The following is a 13,826-nucleotide window of genomic DNA, read 5'->3' as shown; positions in this document are numbered from 1 at the left end:
TTTGAAATTAAGCCATCATTATTAACAAGATTCCATTTGTCCTTTATTCACTGATTACATCTTTACAGGTTAATATGCCAGTATTGCAACTCTAACATCCATTACAAATTTAAGGCAGTTGTTAAAGGATGAGTCTGAACGACCACTTCTTTTCATACAGTCCACAAAAAAATTACTAAATGTAACTGAAGAATCTGATGAATTCATGCTAAGGGATGGCAACAGGCCAGAGGCTAACATTTCCTGATGCTCTGGGGAAAAAAAGAAAAAATACAAAAAAGCCTCTAGCAATTAAGATATTTGAAAGAATATTTAAAGGTGCATTACATTCAGCAGGTTTATTTTTTTTAGAAAAGTAATTAGACAGAAAATCAGGGGAAGATTAGGTTAGTCACTGAAATTCTTGCTATGTTAAAGTAAGTTTTAAACAAAAATGGAGACAAATCTCAGCTCCTACAGTCTATCATTGTGTCTATCATTGTGTAATATCCAGTTTACAACATTTGCAGAACTTAACCTTGACTCTAATCTAAGCAATCACAGAGTGCCATGCTACTTGTTCTGCAACTATTACAATAGTCTCATTTTTTAACAAAGATTCCAGAAACACACATGGTATCTGTTTACACCCAGCACTGTATAAACACAAAGGAAGACTGTGCAGAGGGTAGAAAAAAGGACAAAAGGGCAGAAAATGGACACAAATGATCATGTGGTGACTAACCTACAGTCCTGTTTGGTACATGTTCTGATGTTGGCTTTCCTTCTTTTAAAATAGACAAACAAAAAGTGGAGAAAAGGAATATATGCCTGCATGTCAGAATGCATATGGAAGTAGAATAATTATAAAGCATGCTGCTACACTGAGAAGGAAGCACAATTCTGCCTAAGTTAAATTTGGGTATACAGAGAGCAGCTTTTAAACATTAACAAGAGTACCTTCAGATGAGCTAGAAATTGGCTTTAGATTCTAACAGATGAAATTCTTTTATTTAGAAACAAATGTGTTTGCATGGTTTGGGGGTTTTTGTTTTTATTTTTAAAGAGCCATCCACCTTGTTGCAGAACAATACTGGAACAAGACAACCTGCATCTGCCTCATTAAGCCTATCATGATGTTCCCCATGTGGTTCCTCAACCGTAGTCTTGTAAAGTCCTAAGGCTGATCACTGTGCAAAGTGTCATTAGCCTAAACTAAAGCACTTGATCCATGGAATCTAGTCTGTAAGATTCTTCCACATCCCACCAGGACGGATGCCCACAGACCCTAGAAAGAGGACAGCATCATGCAAGACATTTTATCATGGGTTTGCTATCTTCATAGCTACCCCTTCAGCTGGAGGTAACTCATATTAAACTGGCTCCACCTAAGCTGTTCTGTGTTCTGAGAACTCAAAAAAAGTCAGATATGCAGTAGCCTAAAGCATTAGTGGTAGAGATCTTTTCATCCAGGGTTAGATTAGTTTCCCTGTTGGCTTTGATTTCAGTTTAGCAGGGAAAGCGTGCTTCTCCACTCTCCTGACACCACAGGAGAGAGGGATGGAAAACATGTCAGGTGTAACAATCAACAAGGTATCACATCATTTTCAAAGGCTTTAAGATGACTTTCCTGTTGGCCCCAAAGATACCTGGGGCTAGACTGCTTTTGTTTAATGAGGAGTCATACCTGAACTTAGGAAGCATGCTTCAAATTTTGCACAGATCTAAATTGTTCGTATCTCTAGTGGTTACTAGGGATGCCTAAGGAAGCTATGCTGTACATTTTGTATGTTTTATCCTTATGGATACAGTTCCAAGACAGCTGCGTGTATTCCTTTAAGGCACTTGCTTTTGTGGCAAATTACATTGGTCATTTATCTATATACTTAAAGGGAAGCAAAAAAATATTTGCTGAAATAAAAAAAATGTTAAATACTGGTTTCATTAATAACTCATGAAGTAGTTAATTTCCAATTCCTCTTAGTATTTGTTGTTTGAAGTGAAAACAGAATCACTCAACACTAATTCTTATAACTGTTTTAAGTTAATATATGCATCTGATGAATCACAAAAAAATAATTTTCACCAAGCTGTGAATTTGCATTAAAGCTACAGAATACTGTTGAAAAACCCCATATTTTTGAAAGTTATTTTAACTTCCATAGGTCTTTCAAGGGAACTCAATTATAATCTTATATTTCTCAGATAAAAACCTCAATGTTTAAATCAGTGTTTTTCAAGTCTTTTACATGGAATGTCAATGTTTACTCCTCAAAAAAAATGGAACCCCCTAACATTTTGAAAAGATGGTGGGCACAAACGTGATTGTCATTTGAACAATATGCTGTACTCTCAACAAGTACTTCAATCACATAGAGGACATCTATTTTAGTATTTTTCTCCTACTACACCCATTACTGTAGTACACAGTTTCTGGACAGATTTTAGTGTTGGACAGTCCCTGAAGAAATAGCAATTTTCAGTTCAAAGTTTCCACACACCCCCACCCTTTTATCAGCTATTATATCGTTTCCACTTGCAAAATAAAAGCAAAAGAAGTATTTCAAGCTTCAAAATATCCTCACCGTATCCATTATAGCTTCTGGACCTCTATCTTCTTGTTCAGCTAAAGCTTTATTGATTGCTTGTACAGAATCTTCTTTTAAGTGCTTTGAAAGATCAGTTCTTGATGGCTGCTCTAAATATTCTGGTTCTCCTGCTTGAACTTGGTGACAGAAATAAAATAACAATTTTGTGTGTTAACATAAGCATGAATTCTGAATGCATTAGTTTTATTTGGATCACTGTCTCATAGATAAGGTAACCCACACAAAAAATGCAGGGTTGGTCACACCATTCACAAATACAACTTTACACCACTCTGTGTCTCAGGTCATTTTGAACACTTTCATACAAACGGACCCATGATTTTGTATTAGGAACAACAGACCTGTCCTGTCTGTAGACTCATTAAGGGTCTTGAGTGAGGGTTGTTCATAAATCATACGGGGGATGACTGAGAACAAAGATGAGATTCTACTTGGACTTTCTGTGGCATACAGACCCAACATATGGAATGACCTACAGCCACTTGAGTGCCAGGTGTATTTTTACTTTGCAAAATAATCAACATATTATATTCTTCTGACTTAAGGGAAATCGCAAAGTCTCCCCCACTTGAGGGCAATAAAATTGATTAGCATGAATAGTCTTATATTCCTTACATGATGAAAGCAAATTTTGGCAGACAAATAAAACATTCATTTAGTACTTTCCATTACTAACAAAAGAACTAAAACCAGTCTCAAAGTGTTTGTGAAGTCAAAACATATAGAAGATGAAGTCATAGTCCATAGAGTTTGCAAAAAGGGAAATGTCATTAAATCACTGCACTTTTTACATTCAGTTTGTAGTCACAGATAGTTACGAGAAATATATGCTCAGTCTTAATGACTCAAATACAACGAGAACATCTGGACAGCAGTCTCACTACACAAATCCATTATGTCATCTGTCACGTAACGTACATACAGGCTTCTGCAATGGAGCAAAAGGTGGATGTAACCTAAAACCTGACAGGTTTTTCTGTGTCAAAGCAGGCATATGTTTCATAGTCAGATTGCCAGTGGTCTTTATTAGCTAGGTTCCTAACAGCATTGGCCTCACCGTTGCTGTTGAGAACCTTTTCCGCAGTTTTAACACCCTTGGTTTTACATAATAATTTCTTAAGTAGGCCCTGCTATTGCTAACTCTATTCAATACATCACACCAAATAAATTATTCTTCTCTTCAGATCTAAATTCTGTCCTAATTTAAAATGAGAAGGTAGGTCTCCTACTCAATCACTCTGAACAGAAGAATATATATCACTTACAGACTAATAAATTCTCAAAACAGACTGGTGAGACCTGTTAATAATTACCTATCCTAAAAGGCCAAAGTTTCTATGGAAAAAAAAAAAAATTAGTAAAAGCTAAGCACAACTAGGAGCAAAAAGACAGAGGAACCAACAAATAATTTTTTCCTTTAAATAAAAAATAAAATTCAAAAAACCTCAACAGACGAACTTCAAGTGCAGTTACCTTGGCCAAGTAAATAGTCATAATTCAAGATTACACAAATTAACTTTTTCTTCCTTTCTTAAGCTGCAAAACAACATATACAAAACCCAGTGATTTTTGGTTCTACTCCTTTTACAAATAGGTAGAAGCAGCTAACCTGGAGCAGGTGAGGGTGCTGGTGCCCTGGGTATCTGAGATAACAACTTCTCCTGCTGTGCTTTCTGAGCGAGTTCTGCATCCCATTCTTCGAGTTCTTTTTCAAAACGTTTATTGTCTTCCTTGACGTAATCCCTTAGATCAGAAGGTAGCGTGTCCATTCCAACAAGGATCTGTCCCGTTTCTTTGTTAAACTCCTCTGCGGTAACACAAAATACAGATTTCAGAAAAAGAAAGAATAGGGGAAAAGGATGTTCAACAAACTTCCTCAAGTGAATTACTGGAAACATATAGTACAGCACCAAAACCCCCAAACTATATTACTTTTAACTGGTTTTATTATCTGTGGGGCACTCCTCTGCTACTGAGACGTGTGGCTACTGCTCTTGCGATCTTTGGGTTATACATTCTTGGGCACCATCAGATCATTGCCATTTTGACAGATGAGCCTTTTGGGCCATAAGCACCCTCTGACTGTGAACATTCCCGGGGGGGGAGACACAAAAAACCCACCTTAGCTTGATTGCATTACTGCCACATGGAGTTGGACACAACTCAACTTCCCAGCAGAAAAGGGGAAAGAGAGTGGGCCTACCGGGATTTGGAAGTCAACTGATAAGAACACCAGCTATATGAAGTAACCTTCCTTTTTGCTTCAAGAATGGTCTCTGCAAGAGTATCCCAAATGCTGGGGGATCAGTCAGCTGTAATTGTCCCCAGCAAGCAGGCCTCAGACTTAAGTGGCACAGCCAGCCCCATAAACCCTATGGCTGCAAGTCCACTACTAATCTGGCAATCTAGAAATGTCAAGGTTAATATTGGTTCTCATTTAAAAACTGAACAAATGCACACTCAAGCTTTCTGCCCTATGAAAAGACAGGAGCATGAAAATTTTCCACCACCTGTTATTGAATCTCTGGTCATTTTCACAGTCAGCTCCCCAGACACCTTTATCCGGCCCCACAAAACTCATCCTAAGGGATCTTTGCCCTCTCTCCAAACACTTTGTTACAAGCCTTATAGTTACATACTACATGAGACCTGAAAAAAAGTTTCCCAATCCATGTATTACTTTGGTTTAATGTATGGTTGGTAGGGCTAAGTTATTCACGTTTCAATATGCTGCATAAAGCTTCAAGTTTCCACGCTCCAGTAAAGTTCAGAGTTCTGAAGCTTACGAAAAAAAAGCTAAACGAGGATTTTAATGTCAAGAGGGTCATTTCAGTATTTCCATATTTCTGTTCCAATCTTCAGTGAAATATTATCTCCAAAATTCTGAATATGTGACCACCTGGCTAAAACGTTTACAAATTAGCAAACTTAGTTTATTTTGCTGTCTCTATAATGCTGAAACACTGGCATTATCTTCATTAATCTAAAAGTTGCAAAGTAATCGTCCCACCCACAAAAACAATCTGACTAAACAGTTATGAGCGTAAATAGAACTTTCAATAATTATTAAAGCCATTTCAAAAACCTGGAAATCCATCTGAAAGAGGCTCACTTTATCAATATATTCAGCTGTTCTATATCATGCAGAAAACATATCCATAACATTACCTTGTATCAAGTATTGTTCCTTATCATTGATATACATTAAACAATATGCACTGGCATTCCTGTAACCACCAAAAGAGTCCCGTTCCAACTCTTCCCAAGTTGACTTTGTCACAGAAATATCATTGTATTTCATCCATCTGTTCTGGTGGTGGTCATAAATATATGCCCAGTAGTGTCCTGCATTAGCTTGACCTTCATGAACTAGCACAGCATGCAACCTATAAGGAACCTTAAAATAAAAAAAAAAAAACAACAAAAAAACAAAAACAAAACACAGAACAAAAAAAACCAAAATGTCAAACTCTCCTTGCCAGCATTTAGTTCCTACTACCAGCCAGTAATAGCTACATTAAATAAAAGTAAGAAAATAAAGTTAAACAGGATCAAAACACGACACAGAGGAAAAACAAAAAGGTAAAACCAGCAACCCACTAAGCAAAAGGACTTTGAACTATCTTACTTACCACTACTAGTTACAAGAGATCTTAAAAACATTAGTGAGTCTATAGCATAAATGTCTACTCTGCTGTCTTTACTGCCAGGTACCCTCTTTTCTTATTTCCTTAATATTCCTACTTTCCTTGTATCTACAGAAAACTCTCAAATATGTCAGCCTTGAGCATCTATGATTTGCTCCAGTTCTGTCCTGGTAAACTTGTCCTGAAGTCTGGAAAGGCATATGCAAATACAAGTTAATAAACTCTGTGCTTTCTATGTGCCAGTAAGAGAGTTTATTTAAAAGAATATCTGGGAGTTGAATACTTTATTCAAAGGTAAAATTTTTACAGTAGAATAGGAATACAACTGTTTTCCAGTATTTTAAAAGTAACAGTAAAAGCATTGCTAAAAGAAGGATGGAACACATGAAGAGGTCCTCTCCTCCTCCTGAGGCAGAGAAAGGAAGATACCAGTTTCTAGGATCAATGTAAAAAGTATCCCAGGTTACATGTGTTCACTGACAACTAAGAAGAATGGGAAATTTAGTTTCTACCTGAGGAGCTGGAAATCTGAAGGAGAAGCACAATGAATAAGTGCTTCCTTACTTACAAGTCTTTTAAAAGCATCTTAGTGATCGGCTCATTTTAACCTGCTGAAACAGCACATGCAACATAAAAGAGAAAACCGAGCTTCCCTGCTATCCACAGCATGCCTGAATGACAGCAGCTTAGCTAGGATGAAAAAACTGAAACCATCTTTTACTGGTGTCAGTCTGGACTGTAGATAAAGGGTCTATTTAACATAAGGTGTACTAAATATTTGTTGCAAATATCATTTGAGCACCACAATAATTAGTAACCATAAACACATATGTAACTATGACTGGAGAAACTCCTTGAAGTTATTTTTAACCTGATCATTCTCTTCCAGGCTATATGCAAGTGCTGGAGACTTTGCAACCCCCTTTGAACTGTATAGCTGGCTGACTGCACAGCAGCTGGAATCAGACTGTCATCCCAGAGACCAAACCGCACTGTAAATCTCCCAAACACAAGAAGCATACACAGAAGAAATCCTAGCAAGTCCTTAAATCTGAATGCTCTGGGGTTTTTAACATCTGTTATCAAACCAGCGTGAAAGCTTCCTTAAAATGATTGCAAGCCCATTCGTATGCACATAAAGATATGCAGATCCTGATTGGAGAAAAAAAAAAAAAAAAAAGGTAAGTGAAGTCTCTTTAGACTTTGACAATAATTTCCTCACCTTAAAATAGGGCATTAAAATCCCAGGTGAATTTAAATCATTTTACTTAAAACCATGCTAACTGGGTCAGCTTGAGGGCCCCTACACTTTGCTCCAGCTCTGAAGGACTGGCTGTCAGTCGTCCACGCTGAGCTTCCAGGAAGGTTCCCCACAGAGATCTGTGACTGGGGGACAGGCAAGTTCAGTGCCAACAGGCATCTCTTGCGATAAGCCATTATATCAACAGCAATTAACGGTACAGGGCAACACAACAAGCAAATAGTTGGCATTAAGCTTCTTAGCTTATGCTTACTACTCATGAAACAGAAAGGGGAGCTTCACCACCCTCATCATGTGTAGCTACAGAACAGATATATCAAAGCTGATATATCAAAGACTAATTCCCACAGGAAAAACAGGTGTGTCCCATTTCCTCACAGCAAGTTCACAGAAGGAGGGAAATACTCAAATAAGCAGCTGATGAAATCTATTCATTCAGGAGGACAAGACAAAATATTCCCAAAATAATTTTGGGAATATTTCATATGACAATTTGGCAAGGGTTTTAGAGACAACTGTAGTTTCCTTAGAATCAAAGAGGACACAAGGAGAAGATTAAGAGCTTCTTCAATAGTTCATACAAACACTAGGAAGTATCCTGCAAATATAATACGTTTTCCTTAAAAAGTCTAGTTTTATGTGCCCAGACCTTATCGACTCACAAGAGAAAAGCTTTCAGTCCTACAGTTGTATCACTCAGAGGAAAAGATCAATACTGTGAAACTGCTCCCAGAGAACAGGGCAATACTAAGCTATCCAGTCGCCCAGATGCAGAGGCAGGCAGGGGGAAAGTAGACAGCTATAGGCACCTGCCTCCTTCCTATTGTGCCAAAACACCCACAGGGACAAAAACAGCTGAGCTGCAGAAGGGCAGCCTTCGCTTCTAGCCTGTGATTTCAGATGGGTTCAGTACCTACTTGTTCCCTAACAAGCACTTAACACACACCACTACTTTCAGGCATGGCACAGGAACCCCCTCTACAAATCTATGTACCATCTTCATTCTCCTCCATTTCTGGAATTCTGTTTCAAAACAAACAAAAATCCAGCCTACAGTATACAAATCTGCACTAGGACACAGCGTTTTACTAAGTAATCTCCTTTTTCCATTGTAATGATTGCTGACTAGTATCTTGGCCATCCAGAGGGATTTCCTCCAATAACACCTAAGCCAACACAGGTAGGCTATTTGGATGCGAGATCACCAAATTACTTAATTTTACTGTTAGATGACGTGTAGCCTGTAGCCCTCCTGTTATAACACAAGTATTAAGGAAAAAAAATGCCTGCCTGTAGCAAGCTTAAAGAAAGCCATCTAGGCAAGTCTGCCTGAAATCCTTAACATCAGAGTTCAGCTGCCAGGAACTATTACAAGTCATGTACAAAATTAAAAAGTACTTCAAGGAAAACTGTAAGCTGAACAGACCTTACTTGGAAGGAAAATAGTTCTTTTTACTAACAGAAAGTAACAGAGGAAGTAATCCTTAACCTTAAAACCTGTCAAAGTGAGCGAACATGAGTATGTGAACATAAGAAATACCAGAGGAGCCACGACTCTGTAGTAAAGCATTCTAAAAATGCTGTTCAGATTACACAGCATGAGAGTCTCCCTAAAAGAGCTTAGACTAATAGTCAAGGTTGTGACTGATACTAAATCTAGACAGAGTTTTAAAAAACCCAACAAAAACCAAAACAACAACAAAACCCATAGACATTAACTGCAAATTAAAATCAGGAGCCTTGAATTCCCAAGTATTAGTAAGGAAGCTGCAATACACAATGGCAATAAGCATCAAAGTATAAAAATAATAGTTTCTTGTGTCTAAGGCTTTTCCGCCTTAAAGCCGTAAGATTACCTAGCGATATGGTCAAATCAGTGTGAGAAAAATTTTACTGTATTATACAAAAACTGAAGTTCTGCATTCAAGTCAAAAAAGTGGATCAGAGATAGAACATATTTGGGCTTTTCCATCACAAAGTTGCTTAAACTTAAGTATGTCACCTGTAAAATATTGTAACACTGTCTTTCATCTGACTGTGCATAATTAAAAGGTTTGTAAAACCCATTATGACTTTCCAATGAAATTTCTCAAACCACTATATGTAATTGTTGTATACTTGCTCTATTTTCAAACATCTAAGAACTTCTATTAAAGTGACAAAAAGGATCTATTTTGAATTACCTCATGCAGAAATTGTACTTACTTGGACCATTGTTTTGTCAGAGTACATCAATTCAATTGTCCGATGTATTCTAGATATACTTTCTTGTAAATCTAAAAGAAAAATAAAAAAGAAGCTCTCTTCCATAAGGCTGCATAATTGCACATGGCTACATCTTTATTTTATTTCATTAAAAGCCAAACAAGGGTACGTTTCACATTTGGTGCATCTGTTTATCTACCTACACACCAAACACTAAACCTTCTCAGATGATAAAACAGGAGAGAGTGATTCATTATATGCCGGTGCTTGTTTCCTAGAGCTCAACCAAGCCCACCCCTGCTGGAACAACTACTTCCCTTGATTCCCTCAGAGCAACAGAACAGACCGTAAGCTCTACCCACTCCAAAGAGCCTTTGCTCAGAAATTTTCTGAATTTTCCCTTATGGAAGGGGTCACTCTACCCTAAACTCCCCCACAGAGCACCAAGTCACAGTATGGGCCCAGCCACTATCACACTGACAGCTCAGACATGTCTGCAGAGACGTTCTTCAGCATTCTTCCCACCTCTGTTTCACTCTCCCCTCAACACTACGCACAAAGAAACCCGTGTTGAAACACCCGTGTACGTGTTAACGCCCAGTTTGCGTCTTCAGTTTGCATACCTCCAGTCTACTACAATCTCTAACTGGTTCCCTTCCTATGTGCTAAAGGAAAGTTTGGAAGTATGAAACAAGCAACTCAGCACACACATGGACATTAAGGCAATTTCCCCCGCTTCCACAAATCCTTTCCAACAGCAACTGCATTCCCTAGCTTGTGGCATTACCTCTAGTGTCATTCTCTACTTCAGTCCTCCAGCGATGTAAACAGCCTTCTAGGACAGACAGCTCTTCCTCAGTGATGTGCCTTGGTGCCGGATGCATTGGCAGATCAGGAGGAATTCGCGATTGTGTGAATGGTTTATGTATTACTGATCTTTGTACAGGAGATGTGCTTGGAACATCTGAAGATGAAGGCCCCTGCTGCTCTGTTGTGCTGCATTCATTCAAAACATAAAATACAAAAATTGAATCATCATGTATACAAACTAAAAGCTACACCATAAAAATAAGCTTTTCATCTGAAAACAGAAATTTTAAAGGTAATAATTTCCTACAGTGCCATCCAGGAAAGGTACCTACAGCATCAATATGGAATTACTATATAACTTCTGAAAACTTTGTGGTGTATTACATGTTAGCACAATAACGATTCTGGTTGCCATCACCAACAATAAAGGAATTCAATCAGTCGAGCCACAGTTTGCTTTACCTGAAATGCTATTCAACACATTCAAATAACGTCATACAAGTAAATCGCTGTGGTTTGAAATGTTTACTGCCAAACTGCAGAGAGAAAGATTGCAGCAGCTTGTCTTATGGCCCATTGACCATAAAATCCAATAAATACAAGTTCTGTGTTTCATAACTTCTTCATGTCTTACGTCTAGCAGACTTTCTTCTTCCAGTCGCCTACCTACAACTTAGTTGAACAGCAACAGTGAAAGGACCGCTGATATTTATGGCATGCTAGAAATTTAGCATCGAGCCATCTAAACTTGTTCTAAACGAGTCTTGTAACTCAAACAGCAAAGTGGCCAAGTTAGGAGAATTCTACAAGAGCAGAAGAATATTAAAAATGAAAACCTGTTACAGATTTTTCTACTCCCATCAAGACCACCTATATATAATCATAGGAATCAAGGAATCTGAAGCAAGCCACTGGTTTTTTACTTTGAGTGGCATCATGATACAACTCGAGGAACTTGGATTCTTCAGTAGTTTAGAAAGTTCTGATAACATTAAGAACTGACAATGTCACTCAACACAACATGCTGTTGTGTTTTTACAGATTGACAAAGTCATTATACTTATATTTTTAGAGAATAAACTTCCTATATAGGACTTAGTTCAAAGTATACTACTTCTGATATTGCATTTCATGCAAAAAGTGGTATCTTAAAAGTTTGTCTTCTCTTATCAATCATCATTATTTCTATTGGCACTATACCAGCAAGATGTTTGAAATCTTTTAAAAAATTTTTAGACTACTTAACTTCTCTGAAGTACAAAGTTAACCATCTCAACTGGACCAGAACCTAGAACCTTACTTTCCAATTGCAATATAAAAAGCTCTGTTAGTGTCCACCTAGACAAACCCTATCCTAAGTTATACTCTACGTTATTAACTGTTACTAATAGTTACTACTAGCTTCAATAATGAGAACATCAGGGAGATAAAGGTCCAATAATGTTGTTACTTTGGCCAGTCTGTATTTAAGAAGTCAGACTGTTAGGTTCCTGACAATCTCAGTCAGAAATGTAAGCAGCAAAGCAGAAAAGAAGCTTAACTCCCAGGCAAAAATTAACAGATAAATTGTACACCAGAAAACTTGAAGCTCCACAGAACATACATGCTGCCCAAATTCAGATTCTTAAACAACATACTTGGGAAGCAGAGACCTCACCAGATAATTGTGTCTATTTGGAATTGTAGGTGAAATGGTGCTTTGTTTGAAAATGGTAATTCTCCACCCAAAGACATTTTTAGAAGCGCATGAGACAAACCCAGATTATTAACATTTTGGTTTATTTATTTAAGTCTGTCATGCTGAAAAATACTTCTAGGAAGAGAGCAGAAACTTTATGCTATACCCCTTAGGAGATGCCTAGTTGTATTAGTCCGGCGAATGAAGCAGTTAAACTTCCTCCCCTCTCTCTCAGCAGCTGGGTTTGCACTGAGGGGATGACTGGCCTCTCACCTTGGGAGAGGAGGCAGCCTTTACCTGGGCGATGTCTGGGCCGGCAGCGTGCCGCTGGCAGGGGCACTAGCACCCAGGTCATCGATGGGAGACGTGCACACCGGCTTGCTGGAGGCGAACTCCAAGGCGTACTGCAGGACATCTACCAAGGGGAATCGTTTAGGACCAGAACCATAGCTTAAATATCTGTTAACCATAAAACGTATTAATGCCATGACTCACATGTTAAAAAAAAAAAAAAAAAAAAAAGAAAAAAAAGGATTTTTTTCTGGTTGACTGCAATTAAATAAAACAAGCCTTTCCTAGCATGTTTCATGCACTAGAACTACCGCGCTTACACAGTTTCCAAGGAAAAGGGCAAAAGAAAAGAAATACAGCAGGGACATTTAGAGCAAATAACTACACACAAAGTGCATAGTTGGAAGGAGTTATTCTATGTAGCCCATAATATTACTTGCATTTACACTGGGAACAGTTATCTATAGTACCGTTCTAATCTCTGCTGTAAAACCGTGAGGTACTCTTTGAGTCTCTTGATTTCATCCCGTTTAATTCTTGTTATTTCTCTGTTTTTGTGCATATACCTGTAACACACAAAAGTTAGAAAGACATGTCAGCCCATCTGACATCTGAAACTGAGGTCTGTACCCATCAGCCATGCTGCTTAGTGCTAAGAAAAACTAACCCTCTCTAGAGCTTTGTTTTACCTACAACACATTAGGCAGTAAAACAGATCCGAGAAGAAAATGGTAACCCCATTAAGCCTCCCCTTCCACAACTTTCAGAAGATGCTTTATCTATCCCCAGTGTCAAAAGCTCTGTTCATACCATGGATGCGTCTTATAAATGTATACAAACACATACTAGAAAGCTTCTAAATTGAGTGGTTTAAGTAGCAACCACATAGCACTACTCCTGTTTCATTGTTTAGGCTCACAAATAACACTCAGCATCTAATTGAAAGCCAAGTATTTCACCTCTACTTATAAACAGCATGCACTGATGTTGAGAATCCTCTTCAATCCATGCAATCTATCTGGAACACCATGAAATATCTGACTGCTCACCCTCTTTCCTAAATGGACTCATAAACAGTGCGATTTTTCAGAGTATTTTGCCTGTTTACATAACTACCTAGCAATAAATTAAAGACTAAACTGTAAGCAGGTTTTGGCACAAAGTAGCGGTAGGTCTTAAATTGTTATCTCTGTATTTTCCGAAACAGATGAAACCGACGAAAATTATAACTCGTCCAGCTAGAACAGAAGTTTACTGTTATTTAAGTGAGTATAAGATGCACCAGCAACTTTACAAAACTCATGAGATTTAATTCATATTCATACTAGGACTTTTTTGATAATATT

The 13,826-nt window shown here is 37.9% G+C and overlaps 1 protein-coding gene across 4 annotated transcripts in view; it reads right to left on the bottom strand.

Moving 5' to 3' along the window:
- The window catches only part of USP25 (ubiquitin specific peptidase 25), a 100,176-nt gene that overhangs the window by 16,288 nt on the left and 70,062 nt on the right, over positions 1-13,826 (bottom strand). For all 4 annotated transcript variants that reach the window (XM_075516726.1, XM_075516718.1, XM_075516727.1 and 1 more), the window contains 7 exons: positions 12,951-13,046; positions 12,487-12,648; positions 10,489-10,697; positions 9,702-9,772; positions 5,757-5,985; positions 4,198-4,395; positions 2,565-2,704 (listed from right to left, as the gene is read on the bottom strand). In XM_075516726.1, the coding sequence (XP_075372841.1) occupies positions 2,565-2,704; positions 4,198-4,395; positions 5,757-5,985; positions 9,702-9,772; positions 10,489-10,697; positions 12,487-12,648; positions 12,951-13,046 (1,105 nt within the window). The remainder of the gene's footprint in view (positions 1-2,564; positions 2,705-4,197; positions 4,396-5,756; positions 5,986-9,701; positions 9,773-10,488; positions 10,698-12,486; positions 12,649-12,950; positions 13,047-13,826) is intronic.

The sequence above is a fragment of the Mycteria americana genome, chromosome 1, assembly GCF_035582795.1.
Source record: "Mycteria americana isolate JAX WOST 10 ecotype Jacksonville Zoo and Gardens chromosome 1, USCA_MyAme_1.0, whole genome shotgun sequence".
Taxonomy (NCBI): Eukaryota; Metazoa; Chordata; class Aves; order Ciconiiformes; family Ciconiidae; genus Mycteria; species Mycteria americana.
Note: the sequence above shows the minus strand (reverse complement) of the source record. Positions and strands in the feature narration are given on the sequence as shown.